The sequence below is a fragment of the Clupea harengus genome, chromosome 5 (assembly GCF_900700415.2).
Source record: "Clupea harengus chromosome 5, Ch_v2.0.2, whole genome shotgun sequence".
NCBI classification, from domain to species: Eukaryota; Metazoa; Chordata; class Actinopteri; order Clupeiformes; family Clupeidae; genus Clupea; species Clupea harengus.
In genome coordinates this window covers 10,313,243-10,339,772 of record NC_045156.1, presented here as the reverse complement: position 1 = coordinate 10,339,772, position 26,530 = coordinate 10,313,243, and the positions used below count along the sequence as shown (strand labels likewise).

The following is a 26,530-nucleotide window of genomic DNA, read 5'->3' as shown; positions in this document are numbered from 1 at the left end:
AAATGTTGAGATCCTGAGTAGCCTGAACATCTTCGGTCTGCAATGAATTAAGTGTGTTATTATGAATGAATAGCCATGTCTAAAACGTAGGCTGTATCCTAAATTTATCAGCGCTTTTTACATCCCGTGTCACATACATTTTTAAATTTTAGATGTGGCGCATCTAAAGACACTGATTTCATCTAACTGCTTGATCCTTTTTGATATGAGAAAAAATTGTGACGTGTATCCGCGCCAAACTCAAATGTGTACCTAGTTTAAAATGCCGGTGTTCAGATCAGACGGTTTCAGTCTGATACAACTAGGCAGCTAGTAGCTTTCGTGATAGCGAGACACTCTTTGTCTGGCTATTGGCACATCGTCGGAATGGAATGGATATATTCACTAAACGTTTTAATCTTTCTTTGGAAAGTGGTAAGGAAATACTTCATTTTTTTTGTAGTGAAATAGTTTAAATGGATCCGCTACGCGTCATATCACCTTCTCTTTATGTGCTGAATGTTAAACATCCTTGTGTTATTATTGTCTTAACTTTGGGATTAGGTTCGGACCTTTTAAAACTTTTGCTGGTTTCTCTGACTGACTAGATATAACCTATTGGTTAAGACTAAAACTGGGGACCCTGGAGACGCACGTGGGTTACAGCCAGCATCTTTTTATTTATTTGTAAACTGTCGGTAGGCCAGATTTATTGTATATAAGAATAAACAACTGAAAATAATTCTGAAATCTATTCTAGGATAGCCACTCTTTAAGTGATTAAGCATAGGCTTTGTAAAGTGCATTTAGTAGGCGCGTTAATGACCTCATTGACTCCGACGTTTTGCACATACGTTGACGAGGCACCATAGAATTAGGTAGACATGTTAACTATGTTAATATGCACAATTATAAAAGAAAATAAATAGCTGCAAGCTTATTTAGAGTCACTTGACCATGTTTATGTCTAGGTGAGGTTGGGTTGGGGTGGGGGGTCTACGGAGAGCTTACTGGAATAAAACCGGCGTTTCCACAGACGAAGGGACTGTCAGGTAAGCAGTTTAATCGTAAACAGTACCCTTGAATGTGACGAGCTGTTTTCAGACTAGGTATCAATCAGAATCAACGTTTTACACGTAACACTAGACAGCAACTTCTAATAACGGTCTGTATGTAAGGCATATTGGTGACTCTTAAAACCACTCTCAACGCGTTTCAGATATTACACTGATGCGAAGTGGACGTCGGGTGTTATTTTTCTTTTATTTACAGTCATTGTAGCTTGAGTCATGCTAAAGGGAATGTGCAGCCTCGGTTCATGAAATGTGTCAAAGCCTTACTATCGCGTGAAGGTTCATTTACGCCCAGTGACTCGCAGGGGTTTCTGACGAATTCGGTAATTTATCAATTTGATTAACCTACTTTTTGTGGGCATGATTAAGCGACCGCTGTGATCTTTTTTTCTCTATCAGCCTTAATGAGTCAGAGGTAGCCTACACCTACACCTATTAAGGATGTGTCAGAACGATCTCGTGGAAGATTGGCTTGGTTTGCGAGGCGCTCACTCTAACCAGTGGCCTATGACTGAGATGGACATCCCCATTGTAGTTTATGCACTGAATGTCTTTTTTGTGGAAAGCGGTTCAGCTAACCCAAAACATATAATTTCAATGTATTTAGCATATTTCCATAACCCCTCTTTTCTGTATTACACAGCTACTCTCTATGTCAGCCAGTTGCCCACAATGTGGTCCAGGTAAGCATCTTCATTTATTTACCCATTTAATGCCAGAATTCCACTCACAGCTGAAACTATAATTATAGTTAACAGCAAGTTAAAAGACATAGGATGACAGAACACAAAACTAAAAAAAAAAAGCAACAGAAAAGACCCCGAATAACAAAGATGAAACACACACACACTTCTAGTTAGTGAGTGATTAAGCGAACCTCTTGGTTGATGTAAGCAAATCGAAATATGATGTGTAATATACAGCAACTCAGTGTTCTGTAGCCTACTTCACAGCTGGGTTTTCCCCTGTACCTCACTGATGTGAGCTAAATCAGGGTCGTGTTTATGCAAATACTTAGTAGCTACACATGCTGTATAATGGTCCCTACATGGCACTATACACATAGTCTCCATACAAGCCCCAGTTGTGCTTAGAGTTTGTGACTGCACATCATTACATTCAAATATGTCCAGAGGGAAATGTTGTAGTTGTTTAGTGAGCGAGGATGTGGTTTCCCATTATTAGCTGACCTTCGAAGATAGTGATGCAAAGTCACAGGTTTTATTTACCAGGAACTGGAAAATGTGTGGTGAGGAGACCAACTTGTTTGCCTTTACTATTTGTAACTCACTTCCAGTGGAACATCTTGGCTAAGCCATTCAATGATTCACATGGGGGTGAATGTCCAGGACAGTCATGTTTTTGTTTTTCCCCACCTGGGAGATACAACTGCAGCGTGTATGATGTCACTCTGACAGAGCTGTTGTGTAAGCTGTGATGGTTATATTGCTAGATGGTGAGACTGCACTTGTTGTCCATTTGGGACCACCAAGATGCCTTTAGATCTACTTCCTGAGCACTTAGTTGCTCCTGAGTTACACATGGCCTACTTTATGTGTGACTGTTGCTTCCCGTCCGGGGAGCAAAGCTCTACAGTCATCTTCACTGACAGAACTGCCATGCACACTGTTTTTTTGTTTCACAGTCATTTGCAAATTCACTTCAACTGTTTAAGGATGACTAGACAGCTGTATCCAGTTCACAGACACACACACACACACACACACACACACACACACACACACACACACACACACACACACACTCAGGTCCAACAGATGTCCCTTTGTCAAAGAGGCAAATGCTGAATCATACAGAGAGCGTAGGTTTTGTTTTGTTTTAGTTGGCCACTATTAGTATGTCTGTCATTCTTGTTGACCTTGCGCATCTGTTTTCTTTACCAGCACTTACTGAACCTGAGGTCCGTGTACCAGGGGTAAATTCCAAGCACTCATGCTCGTGTGTTAGGTGTCCTTACTGGCAGGAGGACTCGGCCTCCCACTGCTTCTACCCTGTAGTCATCCTCTGTAGCCTGGATGGGAGTTTTTTTAGGCTTAAACTGTCCTTTTTTTGTTTCAGTGACTGTGTTTGGATATAAAAGTACATATGAATCTCAAAAATGAATGACCGTTCACTATTCTTTTACTGATTTGATTTCTTTTTGCTTAAGTGTCTTTTTGTTTTGTTTTATCTTTTAGGCTCTGGGCAGGAGAGTTGCAAGTGTGTGCCCTGTAAACAGGGATACTACTCCAAGCAGAGACATGGTGCATATACGTGTGATACCTGCACAGATCGCTGTTCTGGTAAGCTGTTTGTCGAAGGTGACAGCAAAGCCACAGTTTCACACTGATTGCCTCCCTCTCTCAACCTGTAAGGTGCTTCTGTCCTCATCTTAATGCTCGGCACGGTTTTGGTTTCCATTGACTGCACAACATCGGCACATTCACTACTGAAATGATCATCCTTTTCCTCTGTGCTAGTGGGGACAGGTCCATTTGTCTCCCTTCACAAATTTGCATATAGTCTACCCTCTGGGCCTCTTTGTGTGAGAGACGGAGAAGGTCTTTGTGTGGGAGACGTATAGGATACAGACGTAAATACAGATACATGCTGCATGTTGTCTTAAGTGCTCATGTATATATGTGTCTCATTTGTTGTTTGTGTGTGTGTTTGTGTGTGTGTATGTGTGTGTATGCGTGTGTGTGCGCGCACCTGTGTTTGGCCATAGCGACAAAACACCTTGTACAGATAAAAGACTGCGGGATTTCCACCAACCGCGTGTGTCACTGTACTAAAGGCTTCTACTGCCCAGAGCCTCTCAACTACACCTGCTTATTCAACTGCAAGCCGTGCCCCAGAGGAACGTTCTCCGACGAAGCGTCCCTGGCAGCATCCTGCAAGCCGCACACCGAGTAAGGACCGCCGTGCTCTAGATGTCACTCCTGTGCCGTCAACTTCCCACTCACATAGGCACTTTTGCTTTGCATTGTTTTCGTACAGTTAAGACCATGGCACTTTTTTTTAGCTTGTTTTAACCGAGGAGACAGTAATTATAGGCTTTTTTACAGAACCCCCTTTCATCTCACCTTTATAAAAAATGATAGAGCCCTTGAAAAGAAGTCATAATTCTAGGTTTGACATTTGTCTTCAGAGTGCTGGGCTTCATATCTCGGCTCTGATCTCTTATCTTTTATTCAGATTGCCCACCACCCATCCGTTTGGAAGTGTGACATAAGAGATAATTGAAACATCCTAGTTTAAGTGCAGTGCATTTACCATTTCATCTGACTTTAGCTCCCTCTGTTGGCTGGCAACCACTATTCCAATTTAAACTCATCAAACATTATATCATGAAACAATCACTAATGTTGCCATCTGTCTGTCTGTTTATCTATTCATCCATAATAGTTGTGATCGTCGAGGACTGGTCACAGTCTCAGAGGGGAAAGCTACTCAGGACCGTGTCTGTGACACTCTACTACAGCCACGCTCAATGAACACGACCCCAAGAGTGTCCCCCTTGCACGTCTCCCACTCAGCACCAAGCTTTCCCGACATCACACACAGCTCTCGCCCAGCCACAGAGGACAGTGTAGAGACAACATACGTCTCTTCCAAAACCGAAGCTGTCCTCTCAGACACCACACGGGACATTACCCGAACCGGAGACTATGACTCACACACCACGCAGCACTCCTCTAAAAAAACGGTTGGCCACTCCAGAGTCACACCCCACTTTTCCAGCACCAGTGATGACCTATTTGGGACCCCCCCTGTCTCGCCGACCACACCTCCGGGCCCTCCCGACTCTTCTGGTGCCTCTGGTACTTCTGCAGTGAACAGGCCGTTCACTCGCACGAGCGTCCATGACCTAAGCACCAGACAGTCAGCGATAGTTGGCATAGGTTTGTCTTTTTCTTTTTTTGTCTTTTTTGTTTTATTTGTTTGCTTATCTCAGATTTGTGCCTCATGTGAAGCAAAGGGCGACTTTGAATGAGGGGCTTTAAGAATAACTGTTACCTGAACAACTGAATTTTGTATACCCTTCAAGAATTGGGTACTAAGGAGTGTTACCCTTTCTTGCCACTGGGTGTCACTGTCAGTCTCCCAAAACCAATGTTAATGACTTCAGTTCTGAAGTTTCTGAAGCCTAGAAGACCACCCCCCACCCCCCGACCAATCCATGCCTTTAAACCAGAAACACACACACACACAAAGGAACCCATGAAGATAAACAAACCATTACTCGAGGCCTGGTGATGTGATGAGTAATACGTTGCCTCCCTTCATCCAGTTTCTCATTGCATTGCATTGCATTGCATTGCCGAGACTAAGAAGTGTAAGCGTTGTTTTTTTCCAGACTCCCAGAGCTCTCAGTGGCTGGTTGTGCTGCTGTTGCTCCTGGCCGTCTCTGTGCTGGTGGGCTGCTTCCTGTGGCTCAAGAGCAAGGCTCTGAAGAAGCAGCTCAAGTGGACTAGGGGTAAGTTGAACATCCTAACGGCCTCCCGGCCCGGGCCACAGACCAATAACAACAACAGAAATTGCCTTTGTTGTCTAGCCAATGACTTCAGCTCTGCCTCTGGCATCATCATGCCTGGCCTATTTACTAACAAACTAATGCAGCTCTGCAGAACAGAACATTGTTTAAGCATTTTGCTCCTTGCATGGCTGCTTGGGAATCTATGGCTTTGATGAATGTATGCGTACACATGATGCTGAGCAGCTTTCTGTTAATTAACAGATATTCATGAAGTGCGTACCTTCACATATGTCTGTAAAGAATGTCACCCGTGGCCCACTTTTACTCCAGCTATATTTCAACATTTTTCGCAGAGTACCGCAACTCAGTATGTGTATCACAAATACAGCCTCAGAACTTATATAAGCCATAAGTATACAAGTAGATATTTGTTCAGGATCACAAATTCTTTGGTTTACAAACGAAACACAAACTAATAGGGTGAAGCGCATTCTGTTTAGTGTGCAGTTAAGATCACCGAAAGTTGTTCCCCGATGGACCCTTTCAGGATGAAAAATATGGATGGGGAGATAATGAGGACCCTTTGATTGTCACCTTGATTGGCACAGGGTAGTAGGAGCACCTTTACTGCTGTGTGCTGGAAAACTGCAGTGTGGATACTGAGAGAATAGGCCGTTAGTTAGAGCTGTGTGCTAAAAGAATAGGCCGTTAGTTAGAGCTGTGTGCTGAAAGAATAGTAGGCCGTTAGTTAGAGCTGTGGGCTGAGAGAATAAGGCGTTAGTTAGTTAGAGCTGTGGGCTGAGAGAATAGGCCGTTAGTTAGTTAGAGCTGTGGGCTGAGAGAATAGGCCGTTAGTTAGTTAGAGCTGTGTGCTGAGAGAATAGGCCGTTAGTTAGTTAGAGCTGTGGGCTGGTAAACTGCCGTGTGGATTGCTGCTGATGCTGGACCAGATGTGCATATGCCCTGTGGTACCGATGTCTGAGCATATGATCATCTCCACCCGTGACCCATCTCCACCTGTGACCCATCTCCAATAGTGTAGGTCTGAGCATATGATCATCTCCACCCGTGACCCATCTCCACCTGTGACCCATCTCCAATAGTGTAGGTCTGAGCATATGATCATCTCCACCCGTGACCCATCTCCACCTGTGACCCATCTCCAATAGTGTAGGTCTGAGCATATGGTCATCTCCACCCGTGACCCATCTCCAATAGTGTAGGTCTGAGCATATGATCATCTCACCCGTGACCCATGTCCACCTGTGACCCATCTCCAATAGTGTATGTCTGAGCATATGATCATCTCCACCGTGACCCATCTCCGGTACTACAAATAGCCAAGGAGTATGTTCAACTTCAGTTGAGCTCAATTACTGTTTAAATGCACCACAAGTCACTTTTCAAGTAAACGGTTCCTGAACAGTTCATTCTGAAACTCATTGTGCAGCTTTGAAGCCAAAGGAAGTCGTTGCAATGTCATGCTTGCATCGCTATCGTGCGTCATTTCTGGTTAGGGATTTTTTTTTTTTTTGCCGTTTGAAATGTCAGGATGCAGTGGCATAACAGTTGCTGAATGGATTGGCATCTTGATCTGGCTGGCAATCTGTTGTGCTGTTCTGAAAGTGCCCTTCCAGCAAACGGGACATTCTCGGAAGAAAAAAGCGGGTGGTCCTTGGAGAGAGTCATTGGATGTTTGTAAGGCAACACTGCATTGTTGTAATAATGCTGTGAAAATGTAGATGTCATTGCATTATATGAGTAAATATAGCTGGAGTGTTTTTCTCATATTCTGGAGACAATGTGGGACCTTTTTTTTTTTTGCAGGTTTGCGCATTAATACTGTACCCAGGAACCTCATGGGAACATTTGTATGCCATGTTTTTAATTTGGGTTTTTGATTGACTGCCCAGTGCATGTTATATGTAGAGTTACACATGTACTCTGTGTTAGACAGCAAGAGAGATCTTAACTATAGTCCTGGGATATATCCATATAAACACAGATTTACAAACTAGAAGATTGTTGCTTTAGCTATGTCCTAAATGTAACTTGTACATTATGCTCTGTCAGATCTCTAAAAGCATTCATATTTTGGAAATTTCACTTTGAGGCCCGGAACTAATCATAAAAACGTGAAAGCCACAGAGCACTTTCTGAGGAGGTCTGTTGTGACACCACAGTTTCAGAATCTGATAAAGCCATTTCATCTGATGTCATCACTCTGGTGTCTGATACTGTGCCTAGATATCTCTCATCTTCAAGGCAGGAAATGAATTCTTGCCAAGTTCATGAGAATCACAAAAAGAAAACGTCCTGTGAAATTAACCAGCACAATAGTATTTCACAACAATACCTGGAATAGCAAATACTCTTTACTGGAATATGTGTTGATTTGACAGAGAGGTCAGGTTCACACTATTTTTGGGTGTATTTTTTGGAAATTTTCCTAGCACTCACTTTGAAACCAAGATAAATAAAGTGGTGTACCTCCTCTGACTAAGCTTCCAGACAGTGACAGTTTACTATGTTCATTAAATAAGTCTCCTGTAATAACAAATCATAACAGTATATTCTTCTCTTTAAGGTCTGCCATTTGGGAAATATGTGAGTACTCATTTTACCTAAAATACAAATGGCTCCTTATAGCTAAGAAACACATTCTCAACTTTTTTGATGTCTAGTCATGCAGTGACTAAGCTAACGATTCTCAGTTTTCATTTCATGTTGACTTTTGGATTCGTTTTTTTCTTTTGCCTTGGTATGTATCATACATTTTGTATCAGGGTAACCAGAGACTAAATACAGTCACTGACAGGATAAAAGTGGTTCTAATTCTAGCTCTGTTCCTTTGTTTTCGTAAAGCTGATTCTAATTCTCATTCTGTTCTCCTCTTACTGCAGCAGGCAGCAAAGAAGACGTTGGGGGGTTGCAACATCTGTGTACCCCAACATCAGCAGGAAGCAGACATGGGAGGTAACGCGTGTCTGGAGCAGTTGATACCTCTAACCAGGGACAGTGAGGGCCCATTGAGAGAGACGGGAGCAGCCGCCCAGCCTCATCCAGGCCAGGGCAGCATGCAGCGCATCACCGTGGACAACAACGGGAAGGGAGAGAGCATCAGCAACACTGTGGGTGAGTATCATCATGGGCTCAAAGTGTGGGGATTGTTAGGTGAAAATTCACTGAAGTAACCTCTTACACATATGCAGACTAAGTCTTCACCTTTGCACCCTGCCGTCGGGAATATTGGGTTCCTTGTTGGGTGACATTTGTTGAACTTCTTTTGCAACGACACCTGAATTGATCAAAGAATGAGGGTTACGTATGTAACCACGGTTCTATGAGTTTCGGATGACCGCCAGAGGCGGTGCTTTCAGCACTGGATTTCCATCGCACGTACGTGCAGGTCGAGTGTTAATACCAACAAAGTCACCTTTGACCTGGGTGACGTCCTCAATGTGCACCAGCACTAAAGGCCGGCCCACCCAGGAAGCGCCCTCTTGGCAATCTTCTCGTGCAGATTCCGAGTGACTGCCAAGGTCTGGCGGTCATCCGAAACTCATAGAACCGTGGTTACATACGTAACCCTCGTTCTATTTCGTTTCTCCTGACTGCCAGAGGCGGTGCTTTCAGCACTGGATGACTAATACCAACAAAGTCACGAGGAAATCTTACCTTACTCCCGCTGTAAGGAAGTAGGAAGAACAGCTGCTGCCACTGGGTTATGAGGGACCACGTTAACCCTATAAAACCTCGCAAATGTGCAGGTTGAAGCCCATGATGCAGCTGTACAGATATCTGAAAGGGGGGACACCTCTTAGGGCTGCCCACGATGTACATACACTCCTGGTTGAGTGATCTCGGACCTGAGGGACCGGGAGGCTACTGCTCCTATAGGCACCTATATAGCCTATAGCCGTTGTTTGGATAAGCTGTGCCCTCTCCCGCTGTCCTGAATGACAGAGAAACAGTGAATCAGACTGATGGAATTCCACAGTCATATCAATGTAAGCCCTTGGTGCTCTCACTGGGCACTACAGGTAGGTGCTCTGTCCCTGCTCATCCTCCTGTGCTGGGGCTCAAAAGCAGCCAGACTGAGGGGCTGGTTTGTGTAGGATGATGAAACATCTCTGGAAGAAAGGCCGGATTCGGCCACAAGTTACCCCTGTGCCTCCAGGGTTTCAATATAGGCATTCTTGGCTTGGCCTTCGTTTAGCCGATGCCATGGCCAAGAGAAAAGCGGTCTTCATAGACAGCCATTTCAATCCCACCCTCTCTAGAGGTTCAAATGGGGACTGACAGAGTGCATCTAGGACTATAGGCAAGTCCCAAGAGGGCACTGGGCTTCGCTGAAGCGGCCTTAGTCATTGAGCACCCCTAAGGAAGTGGGTCACTAGCGTATGGGACCCCACTGTGCATGGCCGAGATGGCGGCTGCGTATACTTTAATGGTGGAGGCTGCAAGGCTCACAAAGAAAAACAAAAACCTCCACCTGTTAGCGTACAGCGCATTGGTGGAGGGTGCCCGGGAGCTGTGGATGGTCTGTACAACCACTGGGTCACATGACCCTAACAATGGCTCTGGCCCTTCAGAGGCCAGACCCAAAGCTGCAGACGAGCTGGTTTCGGGTGCCAGATTCGACCCCCCCAGCTGTGAGAGGTGGTCCAGCCTCACAGGGAGGCACCATGGCTCCCCGTCTAGTAATCTGCAAGATTGGGAACCACACACTTCCCGGCCATTTGGGGGCTATTAGTAACTCCTTATGGTTCCCTCTGAGGATCCTTCCCAGAGTGGGCAGGATCAGTGGTAGTGGGGGTAAGGCGTACAGCAGCTGATTTTGCCACACATGGGCCAGTGCATCCTGGCCCAAGGGGCTTATAGATTCCCCCCGAGAAAACCACAGGGGACAGTGCGTCGTCGACTGTGAGGCGAAAAGATCCACCCCTGCCTTGCCCTATCTCTGCCAGGTCGCTTCCACCACTTGTGGATGCAGCCTCCATTTCCCCGGGATAACAAATCCTCGGCCGTGTTTTTAATGCCTGGCAAATGCATTGAGGATACGCCAACAACCACAGCTGTTGGGTCAGTGTGGTGTATTTCTGTAATAATCACACCGTAGACTCAAGTCAATCAACCACCAGGTATCCCAGCATGCATCAGTTAAGCTGAGAAGACTACGGCACAACAGAGTATCCCAAAAATGCAACCTCATGATTCAAATACATTACAATACATCACATCACCCCCTTTTTAAATGAAGGTACTCTTCAGTTACACTAAACACAACTCCCATAACTAATGCATACCTGTGAAAACAGATGTCAATGACAAGTAACCCAATACATTCTTTTAACTCAGTGTGATCTCTTTTTCTTTTAAACAAACAGAGATATTATGTTAGAACAGTGTTAGACTATTACAGTCCATTTGACCATCAATTCAATCTTGAACCTGTGAAAAAAACACAATTAACAGTCAAGCCACATGTTAAGGTTCATAGCGCTCAGGTGGCTTCCTTTCTCTGGCTGAGCGGCGAAGAGTTTGAGGTACCGCTTGCATCTCTGCATTGTCCATTTGCACGGGCTTGGCATTTGTGCTGGATTGTCATCCTGGATCACATCGGGGCCAGTGGTGGTACAGTCCGTATTCAAATCCAGGTCATCGGTTGGGACACGGGCTCTCAATTGATCACCATGCCTCCTGTAGGTGCCGTCACTGTCTGTCCCTTGCACTCTGTAGGACACTGGTCCAGATTGCTCGGCTATGACACCCGGAATCCACTTTTCTCTTCCCCCCGCTGTATTCTGTGGATATACAGGGTCATCCAGAGTAAAAGACCTGTTTACTGCACGTTGATCGTGATAGAACTTTTGCATATATTGCTTCTTGCGCACAGTAACCGCGGTGTCAGGAACAATCAGGTCCAAGCGAGTATGCATATGTCTGTTCAAGAATAAGTCCGCAGGCGACTGACCTGTGGTACAATTTGGAGTACAGCGGTTCTGCATCAGGAACACAGAGATCTTGTCCTCTATGTCCATAGTGGTCTGTCCAAGCTTTTTCATACCACTCTTAAATGTCTGTACATACCTTTCGGCGAGGCCATTGCTGGCAGGGTGGCCAGGGGCGCTCGTTGAGTGCAGAATTCCATTCTGACGCATGAAGTTCTTGAATTCCTCTGATGTGAATTGTGTCCCGTTGTCAGTGACAACGTGCTCAGGAAGACCGTATGCTGCAAACAGTCTCCTTAGTCTAGTGATGGTGGCTTGGGAGGTGAGGCTTGGCATTCTGAACACCTCCAGCCACTTAGAGTACGCATCCACCACTATCATGAAGGTGTGCCCTAAGAAAGGGCCGGCAAAGTCTATATGCAGTCTTCTCCAGCTCTGACCTGGAAACTCCCATGGATGCAATGGTACCTGTCGAGGCATCCGTTGCTCCATCTGGCAACTCTCACAGACTTTGCATATCTGCTCCACATCTGAATCAATCTTAGGCCACCAAACGTATTTGCGTGCCAGGGCTTTCATCTTAACAACACCCTGATGACCAGAATGCAATTCTTTCAACACAGTCTTTCTCAGTTTTTCAGGTAACACTACTCTAGTGCCCCAAAGCACACATCCACGCTCAACTGACAGTTCACATTTGCGTGTGTGGAAGGCTTTCAGACTTTGGTCCACATCATTAGGCCATCCAGTCATAACATATCTGAGAACCTTGGACAGCACATTGTCCGTACGGGATGTGCGCGCCACTTGATCAGCATTCAGAGGCGCCTGCTCTAAGTGTGCAGTCGGCAGCGCGTGAATGCTCTCTGATATGGCTGTTGTGCCTGCGTCGCCCGTGTCAGGCAAAGGTACTCTTGAAAGTCCATCTGCATTGCTGTGTTTCTCTGACGCACAGTACTCAATGCTGTAGTCATATGCTGAGAGAATGATCGCCCATCTTTGAATTCGAGCTGCTGCCATAGTGGGTAGACTCTTGTGTTCTCCAAACAGAGTCAGCAAGGGTTTATGATCTGTCACGAGTTTGAATTTCCTTCCCCATAAGTATTGATGGAACTTTTTTACTCCGAATATCAATGACAGTCCTTCTTTCTCAATCTGAGAGTATTTTTTCTCAGCAGGGGCGAGCGTCCTTGATGCGTAAGCAATTGGACGTTTCTTTCCCGATGGCATCTCATGTTGAATGACAGCACCTATTCCATAGGCTGAAGAATCGCAAGCTAAGGTGAGTGGTAGATCAGGGTCATAGTGCACAAGTACCTTGTCACTGATTAGCAACTCCTTGCACTTGTCAAAGGCTCCTTGCTCAGGCCTCTTCCACTCCCATTCCACCTGGTCTTTTAACAGCCTATAGAGAGGAGCTAGCACTGTGCTTTGGTTAGGCACGAATCGCCTGTAGTAATTAACTAGCCCCAAAAAAGCTCTCAGTTCTTTAACACAAGATGGGGCTGGTGCCTCCTTGATTGCTTTTACCTTGCCTGGAGAGGGGTGGATGCCTTGGCTGTTCAATACATGCCCCAGGTATTCAATCTGCTTTTTCCCAAACTCACATTTGGCTTTCTTCACTCTCAAGCCACTCTCCTGAAGTCTCTGCAACACTGCTTGTAGCTTCTGCAAGTGATCTTGTTCAGTTTTTCCTGTAATTAACAAATCATCTAAATAGACGACTACCTCCAGGTCTTTCATGAGGTTCTCCATAATTCGCTGAAAAATGGCGGGAGCTGAGCTAACTCCAAAAGCGAGTCTATTATACACAAATAGACCCCGGTGTGTGTTGACGGTCAGTAGTTTCTTCGAATCCTCCTCTAGAAGGACCTGCTGGTACGCTGAGGCGAGGTCAAGCTTTGAGAACAATTTCCCACCGCTCAATGTGGACATTAGCTCCTCAATTCGAGGTAGTGGGTAGGTCTCTGTGGTGGTGGCTTGATTTACAGTTATTTTATAATCGCCACACAACCGAATTGAATTGTCCTTTTTTACCACAGGCACCACCGGCGCCGCCCATTCACTGTGTTTAACGGGTGAGATTATGCCGGCCTTCTCCAGTCGGTCTAGCTCAGCATCCACTCTTGCCTTCATGGCAAACGGTAGTGGACGGCTCTTGCAAAACTTCGGGCTGATATCCGGATTTACAAGAATTTTGGCTGTAATGCCACGCAGAGTGCCCAATTCATCCTTAAACACTTCGGAGTGTAATTCCAACACTTCTTCAATTGATTTTGGTTGGTGCATCTCACTTATATGCTTTATTTCTTTCCAATCCAAGGTTATCTTCTTTAACCAGTTCCTGCCACATAATGCTGGACCACTACCTTTCACTACAATCACAGGTAGCTGTTCTGTTTGCTGTTTATAGCTAACTGTGGCTTCAAACTGCCCTAGCACAGGCATTACTTCCCCTGTGTACGTCTTTAGCTTGATGCTAGCGGCCTCTAGTGGTACTTTTTGGAATGTCGCTTGAAATATTTTTTCTGAAATTATACTCACGGCAGCCCCAGTATCGATATCCATGTTAATTTCTTTACCATCCACTGTAAAGCTTGTTCTGAATGCTTGTTTGCAGCCCTTGTCGCTCTTTAATGTCCACATTGGAAATTCAGTCTCTTCTGCCTCCACATATCTCGTGTTCTTTCCATAACTTTCCTGACGTCTTTTGTTCACTCCTCCTTTACAAGCCCTTTGAATGTGCCCTGTTTTACCGCAGGCGTGACAAGCTGAATCTTTGAAGTGGCATGTTTCTGAACTGTGATTTTTACCATTGCAACGGTAACACTTCCTCTCCGTTGAGTTGAATGACCGCGCTTCCACTTTGTGCACAGGCTCCCCGTGCGAATCTTGCTTCCGGAGCTGGTGTGCGTCCTTCTCAGCAGTCTCCATGTTCAAAGCAAGTTCAAAAGCTCGTGCAAAAGTCAGGTTCGCTTCCGACAGCAACCGTCGCTGGCAAGCTTCATTGCGAATTCCACTGACTAAGCGATCCCGCAGCGCCTCATCCAACGATGCCCCGAACTCACAATGCACAGCACACTGCTTTAGCTCGGCTGCATAGCTAGTCACAGTCTCATCAGCCTTTTGATTGCAGCGGTTAAAACGAAATCTTTCTGCTATAATTAACGGCTTAGGCTCCAAATGCTTACTCAGTACATCCACAATATCCTTGTACGTCTTTCCCTTCGGCACGTCCGGTTGAACTAAATTCCTTAATAATCCATAGGTTGTTGGGCCCATGTAACTTATCAATGTAGGAACATGCTTCTCCGCTCCAATGTCGTTAGCCTCAAAGAATTGCTCCAAACGTTCAACATACGCCGACCAAGACTCCATCTTCGGAACGAATTCCCCTATGGTCCCAATCAGTAGAGCCATATTTTGTTATTTTTAGTTACTTTTATCCTCGTCGCCAATTTTGCTGTGGTGTATTTCTGTAATAATCACACCGTAGACGGGCAGCCATTTGCTTGTAACACGCTCTTTACTCAAGTCAATCAACCACCAGGTATCCCAGCATGCATCAGTTAAGCTGAAAAGACTACGGCACAACAGAGTATCCCAAAAATGCAACCTCATGATTCAAATACATCACAATACATCACAGTCAGCCTTGAGGATTGTCTGGACCTTGTGCTCCCCTGGTGGTCTACCTGGTAGACCACTGATGTGTTGGCTGTTCCTACCAGGACATGCTTTCCTACCAGCACTGGAAGAAACTGTTTGAGCGCCAGCAGAACAGCCTGCAGCTCCAATACATTTGTGTTGTCCCTGCTGCCAAGGACTCCAGAGACCTCTGACAGTCCTGCATTGCCATACAGCTCCCCACCCTGCCAGAGAAGCATCGGTGGCCACCACTTCTCTGCGAGAAGGTATGGACCCCAAGGGGACCCCCTGGGTGAGAGATGTCTCTCCTCTCTACGGGCGTAGCTTTGCAAGGCAACTGGAAGTGACCAGCTTGTGCCTGTGATAAGTGGGGTGCAAGCCAAGATCGTTCAGCCGAATTTGAAGAGGCCGCAAATGACAGAAGGCCTTTGCTGAGGTGTGATAGGGACGTGAAGTATGCATCCTTTAGGTCGATGGTTGTAAGCCAATCTCCTTGCTTGATGCCTTGCAGCACATCCGCTGTACGCAGCATCTGGAATATTAAAATCTTGAGATGCGTGTTTAACTGTCTCAAGTCTAGTATAGGCCGAAGGCTGCCGCCCTTCTTTGGGATGTTAAAATAATTAAATTCAATTTTATTTATATAGCGCCATAACAATACGATTGTCTCAAGGCACTTTACAGAGCCCAGAGCCTGAAAGTAAGTGGAGTAGCATCCACTGTTTTGTGCCCGCCTGTCTAATGGCTCGATGGCGCCTTTCCCATGGAACCTCGGTGGTCGACGTCGGAACCATAGAGGGCCTCTGTTTGCCGGGAGCCTCACGGCTCAGACTGGCAAACTGTTATCTGGCCTGTGTAACCTGTAGGCTGCACTCCAGAGCTTGCTGTGCGGCCGGACCAAACATCTGTCCTGAAATGACAGGCAGAGACAAAAGGGCTTTCCTGCACGGTTCCAAAAGTGGAGACTGGGCCAACCATACGTCGGGCCTGGGTTAACGAGGCCACAGCCCACCCAGCTCCCCGTCATGTAGGCAAACGCCTGCAGGGAGGTGTCACTCAGATTCTGTGCGGAGGAGTCTGCCTCAGAAGTCTGCATTCTCTGAGACAGGGTTAGTACCAGGTGTGACATTGAATACCCAAACGTGCAATACGCGCTGCTGCGTCGTAGGATTTTACCATGTAGTCGTCTGTCAAACGGCACTGTGGCCGGGGCATCGAGCATCAGTCCGGAGTGTTTCACCCGGCGTGAGCACCAGGGCAGCAACGGCTGGTTCAATATTGGGCATGCGATCAAGGCCGTACCCAGGGAACTGGGATGAGAGTAACAGGGGCCTCTCTGAAGCTCTGGTGGAGAGAACATCCTCCTTGAGGATCTCAAAAGCTGGCGACAGTATTGGAGGGAGCATCTCCGAAAGAGACTGTGTAGCCGTTGTAGCGAGAGCACTAGCAGGCTGTGCAGCCGGTCGTTGCAGATTTAGAAGCAGAGTCTTTATCTCTGCGAACTCCAAAGTCAAAGTGTCTACCTTCCGGGCAAGCGGATCAATCCTCCTGCATTTGCCCCCACCAGAGGTTTCCCGGGAATCAGGCCTCCGGCATTTGCATTGCTTAGGAGACATGGCACTGCGTCCCCGTGCCGCTCAAGAGGGCCCGGCAATCAGCCCATGTAATGAACATGTTGCAATATCTATACATAGATTTATTTATCTTTTATAGGAGTGATATCTTACCAGCAGCCTTAGCGAATAACACTAGGCCCTGTTATACAAGATAGTTACTGTCTAAGAGCGAACACACTCCTCTACACAGTTATCTGAAACCAAATAATGAATGCTGAACAACTGAAATTTGCGGGGTGGAGAACAATCACCCGCTCAAACTAGGCAGTCTATTATGGACCAAGCCTCAATATTAACCACCTGATCACAGCAATGATCTCTCTTACGTTACGTAAGGTAGGCTTCCGTTTAAGAGCGGACACACTCGTTAACAGTTACCAAAATTAGATGCTTTAGAACTGAAATTGCAGGGCGTAGAACTAAATCACAGGCCTTCACCAACCGTGTTGGGAAAGTTCACTTTCTATATGAACCAGTTCAGTTCAGTTCATAGTTCACAAATTTTAAAATGAACTAGTTCAGTTCATAGTATATAATTCAATATCTCGAACTAAGTTCACAGCCCCCCCAAAAAATGAACTACCTGTAGTTCAGTTCTTTTTTTTTTCAATATGTTGCGAGCTATAAATTGTCTAAATCTCTATCTGTCTGCAATACCGCTCTCGGCCTCTACGCACTTCGGCGCCCTCACTTGACAGCCATAGACAGCAGACTGGTTGGCAATCCTGTATACAGGACTGTAACTGGTGTGTCTTTCGCCTGGAAGTCTCTAGAAATCTGCCTTATTGAACGAAAATTTTAAAAGACTGAACGTGCCGTTCACAGTATCGTTCATCAGCAGTAATACAGTAGGCTACATTCAGTTCACGTTCACCAAAATTATGAACGAGTTCATGAACTTTCGCTCAATGAACGCGCTCAGGTACAATACTGGTCACCAATCAGTAGGTAAACGTAGCCTGCTTCTAGCGTTAACCCAAGTCGACAGGAGTAAAATTCTGTTCGTTTACTTAATTGAATGCTTATGGCGAGAACACCGCTTGCAACTTTATAACAACAACGGTACAAAACCAAACTATGCGAGGAACTTCCAACTTGCTTAACAAGTGGGTTTTATTATCAGTTGTAAGGCGAGAAACACCTATACTGACTATGCCTCTTAACCCATTACTGCCGTATCCGAGCGTGAACACTACAAACGGCACAAAATAGTAGAGGAAAACTCTGTCTGATTATCCGCCATTGATTTATTATGCTAATCGCAGTCTTTTGAGGGCGAAAATTCGCAGCTCCAACATACGGTTCTTATCCCCACAACGGTACAGAACAATTACTATGCGAGGAACTTCCAACTCGCGCAACAAGTGGGTTTAATTATCAGTTGTAAGGCCAATGTCTCTTAAACCATTACCCGAGGGCGAATACTACACACGACCGAATACTACACATGGCCGTAGCCTGCCAGGTAGCTGTTTAACTGACCAATACTGAGGGCACTGCACCCAGAGAATACCGGCGAGAGCACCGTTCAACTGGGTTCATTTCAACCTGTGCCGTAGTGAGCGAGGCCGCTCTGGCCCAGGCTACACCTCAATTAAAAAAAATAACCTCGAGTAACGCAGTTTCTCGGAGGGTGAAATATCCACTGCCCCGACCATGATGGGTAACGAAACTACCCGCGTCTACCTCGAATGAAAATTTGACCTGCTTCCGCGAGAAGATGCAAGAGGGCGCTTCCTGGGTGGGCCGGCCTTTTGTGCTGGTGCACATTGAGGACGTCACCCAGGTCACAGGTGACTTTGTTGGTATTAACACTCGACCTGCACGTACGTGCGATGGAAATCCAGTGCTGAAAGCACCGCCTCTGGCGGTCAGGAGAAACAAAATAGAACAACCTGGACATCCATACAAAATGATTCATTTGAACTTAATTGGCTAGTTATACAATGCCCAATCTCTAGCCCCTCCCCCATTTACCTCCCAGCAGCATTTACACGTATATGCCACCACCAACAAAAAAATGCCAGATTGTGTGGAATTAATTGTGTGTGTTGGTAAAACTAGGATAATCAAATCAACAGTTTGCATTCATTTTATTATTTTTTTTGGCTTAACTAAAGAAATATTGTTGAATTTACCACGTAAAAGAATGGTTAAGGTAGAGCAACATAATACAGTTACTTCACACAGCAACACATATGTGTATATACGTTGTCATTACTTGGTTAACTTAGCTTATGCAGTGAGGAATACTCTGTTAGAGTTACTTAGAAATTGAGCAAATTGATGCAACTGTGAAGACCATATCTCATTTTTTACAGTGTAGACCAACATGCGTTCAGCTATAGGATAAAGATGTGCAGATGAGTGCACCATACGCATTTGAAATGCCTGATGAAGGTGAAGTCAACTGAAATATATTGATAAACAATAGAGTACAACAACAAGAATACAACACAGCCATCCCCTGACAGAACATCAGATGGCGACAGCAAAAAGGAATGCAGTTGTGAAAGTACACTGCCAGAGGAAGCTCTGCTAGCCCACTATTATCAATCTCCTCAGTGAATACGTGTTCTGCCCTTGTCTGTGTCACATCCTTGTTTATGTCACATCCAGGAAACTGACCTCTACACTCTTGTGAAGGTCAAAGGTTAATGACACGGATGGTCATGAGATGACCGGGGGAAACATCCTCACCTCAATTATTTTTTAAGACAATATGCAGTTCAGGAAAGACCTAATAACATGTTTTCTGCAGACAGGCTCCTCGTCGTTTTGGTTTCACTTCTTGTGATTGTGCGAATCTGTATGTTTTGGCAGACCTTGAGTTTTAAAATCTATGAAGCCCACTTGTGCCCTTTCCTCTTGAAATCAGAAGGGAACTGTTTGCCAGAGTGCTGAATCGTCTCAGTTTTCTCTGGAGAAGTTCCAGAAACAGCCATTTCCTCTTGGCTCCGACCACACTTAAGCTGTTAGTTGCACTTGCACAGGAAATGTGATCAACACAGAACAGGGAACTAACCGTTTTCATGAACATGTGGCATGCATGTGACTAGGATAGTCACAGACCCCTTGCTTTTTGACCCCTGTACTGTTTGTGTGTCATTTGTAGAAACAAAGATGCAACTCACTATAGTTCACGTATTTCCCCGGTGCTGTAGTTAGTTGTCTGGAATTACACACCGGCCTTTTCTCACGAGAACACGCCAGTCAAAGATCATTTACAGGAAGTGCACACTTTTACCATCCTTTAAGGTGTAATGTGTGGTTTACACCTTCACATTCCTCTGCACTCACTGTTTCACTCCCAGCGGTTTTTTATGCATGTTAGGCAAAATAAAATGAACAAGATAGATAGATAGATACAGTAGATAGATGGATACTTTATTTATCCAGAGGGAAATTTTAGGAAACGTGGTGGAAATCTTATAATAACCAGTCTAATGCGAGATCAGACTTATAATTAGATATTAGTAATACGTTTATTAGTCTTCTGCAGAAGGATCAGAAACACACAGAGTGAACAGCAAGCAGTCTGTGAGAATCTGATGCATTCCCTCATAGGCAGTGTCTTTTTTAACAGAGTTACAGAGATAAGAAACAGAACAGGGAGTATCACTGTTCCGGCACACTGAATTCTCAAGGACAAAAAACAACCACCTCAGTATTTCACATTTCAGTATGCTTTTCACAATAACATTTGCAATTCACATAGTTTCTAATACAGTGGTCAGGCTGAGCTAGCACATGTGGGTTCCTCAAAAGCAGTCTTCAGAGACTCCATGGCCTTTTCACATTCAGGCGTCCATTTCCGCTCCACACCTTTTCTTCAACTTTTTCAACTGATTTACTGGAGCAGCAGTGTTTGCAAAGTTGGGTATACATTAATGGTTCCATCATGCAAGGAATCTCTTTAAGGACTTCAGATCATTTGGAATAGGGTACTCTGTCACAGTCGATGTCTTCGTTGGATCAATCTGCACTCCTTTTGATGAGATCACATGGCCCAAGAAGGTAATCTGGTTCTTGAAGAAATGACACTTGGCCATGTTCGAGGAGAGGTTGACAGCAGGCTCCTGTTTTACAGATTAACGCTTGTGATGTGACACAGCCATGTATAGACCATGATACATTTTTTGAGGTGTATTTTTGCCATGCATTATTAGCACACATCTCAGATTGATGAGAATTCAACATATTTCCTCAACTAGGATTTCTTAGGACTTTTAGTATGTTGTTCTGGACACCTCATATGAAATGATCTATGCTGAAAAAAATTATTTTACAATTAGTCTGTCGTAAAACTCTATTTTGCCTGGCCTAGTAGGAAGGGATAGTAGCCTACCGATACTTGTGTGTAACGCCATGCGCTCCATACTCATTTTCACCCAAATGAATGTGTGTGTGTGTGTTTTAGTGATTTAGGTACAATAAGTACCAGCCTCACACACAAATATGTGTGTGTGTGTGTGTGTGCTCCTTTGTTCGGTAACCGTAGTTCCGCATGCATGTGTGTGCACACGTTCGTGAACATACATGTGAGATGAACAAAGAACGGGCCTATGTGAGGTGTGAAGTTTAAGTGATTCCTTCACGCGTGTAGTTATGTTAAGGGGGCCAATGTATGTGTAAATTGTGTGATTACGATGCCAAGTTCGAGGAGGGAAATGGTAAGTAGTGCATGCAAGAGCCTATGTCTCTGGGAAGCATAATTAACATTAACCTTTGTATGGTGTAGCGAAGCCAACTACCAAATAATCATGAAAAGATGTCCAGTGGACACATCAATAAATGAACAACGCTATGATCGAAGTTAAACAGTCCGTTGTTTAGCCAGGTAGCGGTTATGCTATGGTAGCTGTAAATGCCCAGTTGTATTGAAGTTACAAATCCTTGGGGGAAAGGGGTTTCCGATATTTTGCTGAGGCAAACAGTAGAGTGTCTGTGGATGTAGGGGGTTGTAGCTCTGATGTCGTACAAACGACTGATTCTGACATGGTTAAAAAAAATCTCTCCTTCCAACACACTCTGCTCCCAGAGCTGGGGAGTCATTAAGGAATATGTGCAGCCAGTGCCAAAAATGGCTTCACCCTGTAAGCCCCGCACCTCAATGGGGACTGTCCACCTGTGCCACCTGTAGGCGGACTCTGGGTGTAGGACCTTTTCTCTGTCCTCTCTGAGGCTGGCTTTTCCTGCAGGTTCTTCCAGTAGCACTTTGTTGATGCCCAGTCTTTTTCTACCACAGCTCCAACTTGTTAGCCTGGATGCCAGACGAACTTAGCCCCGCCCACAACATTTTTGGTCGGGAAGTTCGGTCTGGTGTCGCTCCGTTGGGGAGAAACTATCTCCTCACAAAAATCTGTGAGGAGATAGATAGACCAATCAAATTGTCAGGGCGGGCTTTATACGATGATGGACAGATGATCAACCGTAACGTAATCAACCACGTCACCAAAGAGCTTTTGGAGTGAATTCGTTTTCAACAAACATGGCTGCCGTTGGAGAGCTAAAATGTGGAGATTCGAGTCTGTTTTAAAAGACATTGACAGCACATTCATTTTGAAAGAGGATCAAGGCATTTGTCGATCGAAAAGATGTTTTTGCCGTCCTTCCTACGGGATCCGGTAAAAGTTGAATCAATGTATCAGCTGGCCCCATGGTCTACGTTATGGTCATACTACGTTGCTCTGATTGGTTCTAGATATATCCAATTGAGCGAAGAGGCATTTTTTCCCCTGGTTCGGTTGAAACACGCCCCATAATCACAGCCCAACGGAGCGGTATCAGACTCATATTCTGACTAGAATTATGAGTATGACATCGTCAGGCTACCAACTTGTACTAATTGCTCTACAATGTTCACGGTACCTCTCAGACTTGTAGCTAGCTTTGGATTACAATTGCTCAGTGTTGTTGTGACAATCACTCTTGTCAATATTTGGTTTCCAATTTAGACATATAGCTCAATAATCATAGGCAAAGTCTCTTAAACATTGTTCTGGGGTTTGGACCGTGGTTCTGAGTTTTTCTTCAATTTCATCAATCTCATAATCAATGGGAAGAAATGCAACCAGAAAGGCTTTATTGAATTCAGCCCAGTTTGTAATTCTCTTTCTCTCTGCTACACAGCAACTATGTGCAGGTGAAAGTTCTCACACTGCTCAATAAATGTTAACACATCAGCTGTGTCCCTTGAATGAAGTCGATTTTAACAGAGGTGTCTATGCTATATTAGTTAGAGATGACTGATCATAAGTGGAATGAGGTTTAAGCTCACATCATTTTGAGATGTTACCCATTTATATATGAAAAACTCCTCTCTTGTTTTATCACAAAATGACCTGGCATAAACCAGAAAGAAAAAAAAACACCAGAAGCCTGGAATTACAAAAGATTCAATTAACAAAAAAGTTGTAGTATTTTAGCTTCAATAATTTGTGTAGTTTAACATCTGCTCCCCATACGGGGAATTTTAATTCTCAAACAAAGAACTTGTTACAATGAATTGTCGGAATAACTTAATCAGAAAATCTGTATTATAGTCCTGGAAGAATTGGTATTTTCTTTTTCTACTGAGCTCCCCCTAAAGTTGCGGAGTGTAGCTCACTTTTACACCACTGTCGTAAATACAAATCATGCTTTGAGACACCCTAATGAACATGTGTACATGTATTTGTTGACAAGCTGAAGGATATGGAACCGGCAAAGACAATGGCAGAAGCCAAAGAAGCATTTAGACTGACAAGGTAGAGCAATATCACAAGATTTTACACAAATATCACTGCATAGTTTTATTTATAGTGACATCCTATTTAAAGGAACAGCACCCATTCTAGCCCCTATACCCCCCCCCCCATAACCATGATGGGTTACATGATGGGAAACACGCCACTACCAGAGACAACAACCAGAGATACACCTCAAGATACACCTTAGATACACCTCAACAAGATTTCATGTAACCCAGTGTTAGTTCAGGTTACTTCACGACCCCAAGTAGTATATGAGCGCCTCCGCTGCAACCACAGGCTTGTATTTTCAGCAGGCAATTGTGCTCAGGCAACTCCTAGCTTCTTTGAAGCCTCGTTGCCTTGCTTCCGTTACCAGTCTTCACATGTAGCGACGCTGGGTCAGGCTAGTTTTACATCCAGACTGAATATGTTTTCATTACCCAACACCACTTGCAGCTTCTGTCTTCACCCACCCACTGCCTGTGCAGAGGTATTGTGCAATACTAACTTTTTTTTATTTATTATTGATTATCGTGCCTTCATTATATCATTGTTAGTAATCAGCTGATAGTATCAGAGAAGTATTTGATAAATGTTCAAATACAGTTCATAGTTAACATACCCACTCACTTTTATTGCCATGCACATCGCTCATTCCAGTACTCATAATCCATCTAATATCTCTAAGCACCACCATGTTTTGTCCGTTTATTCATTTTAAAATGCTCTTTTATCCAAAGCGATTTACAATCTAGTGCTTTTTAAATTTTATCAGCATGTGTGCTCCTGGGGTATCAAACCCATGAGACTGAGGTTGTTTGCATTATGCGCTAGCAGTTGCAGTGTTGGAACACTTAGCGGCGAATGCAAAATAATTCATGATCTTAACCTATGGTTTCTTTTTCTCTGTTCCCCTCAGGGTCTATATTTATCTACTCTCCAGGAATGGTGGTCCTGGGCACCAACGCCCCGGAGCGGAAGGAGGAGGTGCGTCAGGAGGCCGAGGAGCAGCATCTGGCCTTTGTACCTCAGCAGGAGTCACCCAGCGGCTCCTCCAGCGGCTACTCCAGCGGCTCCTCCAGCTCCTGCCAGGATTCAGTGGGGCTCAGCACCCAGGAGGAGGACGACGACAAAGAGCTGAGCTACCCCATCCCAGCCAGCAGCAAATGAACCAGTGGGTTCCCTGGCACTGGTGGTTTGGGGGGGGGGGTGACAGAGGACTCCCTTAACAGGCTGTGGAAGATGCTTTGAGTATAGAAGAGCGGTGTCATCAGGGTTACATGAGAGTTTGAAGACAAGTGAGAAGAAAAGGACCTAAAAACCGCACCGGAAAAAAAGAGTGTGCTTGTATTATAGCAGAGCCATTGCTGGAACTGTTCACATTTGAAGTGTGTGTCACTCGCGTGCATTGCGTGGGTGGGAGAGAGCACTGAATTGCCCTCACTATTCCGGTCAGACTTTCACTTCCTCTTTGACAAGTCCAGAGCACGCAGGGTGAAAATAACAAAACTCTTGTCTCCTTTTGAGGAGACTGCTATGAAATGACATACCTCTGTATGAGTGGACAAGACATTTACTACATTTTACGGTCAGACAGAGTAGGTGTGTTGACTACAAGAAGTGTCTTGCGTTTTGCCGGTTAGATGGCTCATTTCTGAACTACTGCTACACTGGAGAACCAAGTAATTTACATACTGTGGGCAGTTCTTTGCACAGGACTATATTTACAGTCAGAAAACTGAACGCACCGTTATTTTTGTGTGTCTGAATATGCCTTCATGTCAAGTGTGTATTTTTGGTGAAAACGGGAAGATGCAAGTCTGTTGAGATATAAGAGAAGTGTCATTTGCAGGCAAATACTTTTGTGGTGCATTTTGCTGCACCAAGTAAGACTATACATTAAAAACTGTGTGTGTGTGTGTGTGTGTGTGTGTGTGTGTGTGTGTGTGTGTGTGTGTGTGTGAGAAAGAGAGAAAGAGACTGAGAGGGGTAAGGGGCACACTTTTAACCACAGGTGAGCACTACTCCAAAGGGCAGGTGCTGAGTGTGTGTATGGATGGATCTAGAAGTGGGCAGGGGTGGGAAGGGCCACCCAAATTTGTCAACTTTATTCTGCCTCTTGAATCTGCCACATCAATCACGTTTATTTCATTTACCCTGTGAAAATGTCCCAAACAAACCTGTAATGTCAAACATTATAATTGCAAGCAGTATTTAATGTTAACCATGGTGATGTACCTAGAGATATTCTGTGCTTGTAAACAGCAATATGTGTGTGTGTTCCTTTGTGCACTGGAGTGGTATTACAGGAATGGCAACAGGCACACCACTGTAGCACTTCGGCAAGCCGTGTGTGTTCAATGGGAGCTGATTCAGCCTGAAACCATCATTTTTCACTGTCATTTTTCTTTACATGTTCTGTCTTGTTATTGTATCTTGTTATGATCTTTCTGATGGTGACACACCATATGAGAAATGTCTTTAAAAAAAAAAATACTGCAGGAAGAAACAGACTGAGAGGACTTTTCCAAAACTTTTCCCATGGGCACAGAATTGGACTGCTATCACTGCATTTGCTATTACATGTGTACATATTGCTATTATCTTATCGTATTCCATACATTTACAGAATAAGTTTTATGAATCAGTTTAATAAAAAAAAAATAAACTGTAGGAATAGTTTATCTGGTGAATGACCAGTGGTCTATTTAATTTCATTGTCATTGTTTACAATTCTTTCATCCAAATGCTACAAAAATTTACTTCGGGATTAATAAAGTATCCATCTATCTATCTATCTATCTATCTATCTACAAGTTAACATAGTAATGCCGTCTAGAGCTTTATTATACTCAGGGTTGTGTAGCGTTATGGAGATATGGTTGTAGACTAATGCTAATAATAAGTAAAGCCCCACCCCGCAATTTTGTTTTCATGTATTGCAAAACTATATACAAAACATACTCCACCCACCCCGCAAGTTGACGGGGTTTGTTCCTTAGGTATGTGACGTATGCACTTTTTGAGATTGCAGTTCTAAGGTGGA

The 26,530-nt window shown here is 44.6% G+C and overlaps 1 protein-coding gene across 3 annotated transcripts; it reads left to right on the top strand.

The window, feature by feature from the left end:
• Window positions 1–21: 21 nt before the first annotated feature.
• On the top strand, window positions 22–26,177 carry si:dkeyp-61b2.1 (tumor necrosis factor receptor superfamily member 21). 3 transcript variants are annotated; one of them, XM_031567669.2, is made up of 8 exons: window positions 22–1,735; window positions 3,251–3,355; window positions 3,781–3,964; window positions 4,461–4,957; window positions 5,413–5,532; window positions 8,120–8,139; window positions 8,436–8,667; window positions 24,404–26,177. In XM_031567669.2, exons 1-8 carry the CDS (start codon window positions 1,705–1,707, stop codon window positions 24,652–24,654), a joined length of 1,440 nt encoding a protein of 479 aa, XP_031423529.1. In that variant the 5' UTR covers window positions 22–1,704; the 3' UTR covers window positions 24,655–26,177. The 3 variants fall into 3 exon arrangements, with proteins under 3 accessions (XP_031423529.1, XP_031423528.1, XP_031423527.1); XM_031567668.2 differs by having other exon boundaries at window positions 3,251–3,373; window positions 8,439–8,667; XM_031567667.2 differs by having other exon boundaries at window positions 3,251–3,373.
• Window positions 26,178–26,530: the final 353 nt, after the last annotated feature.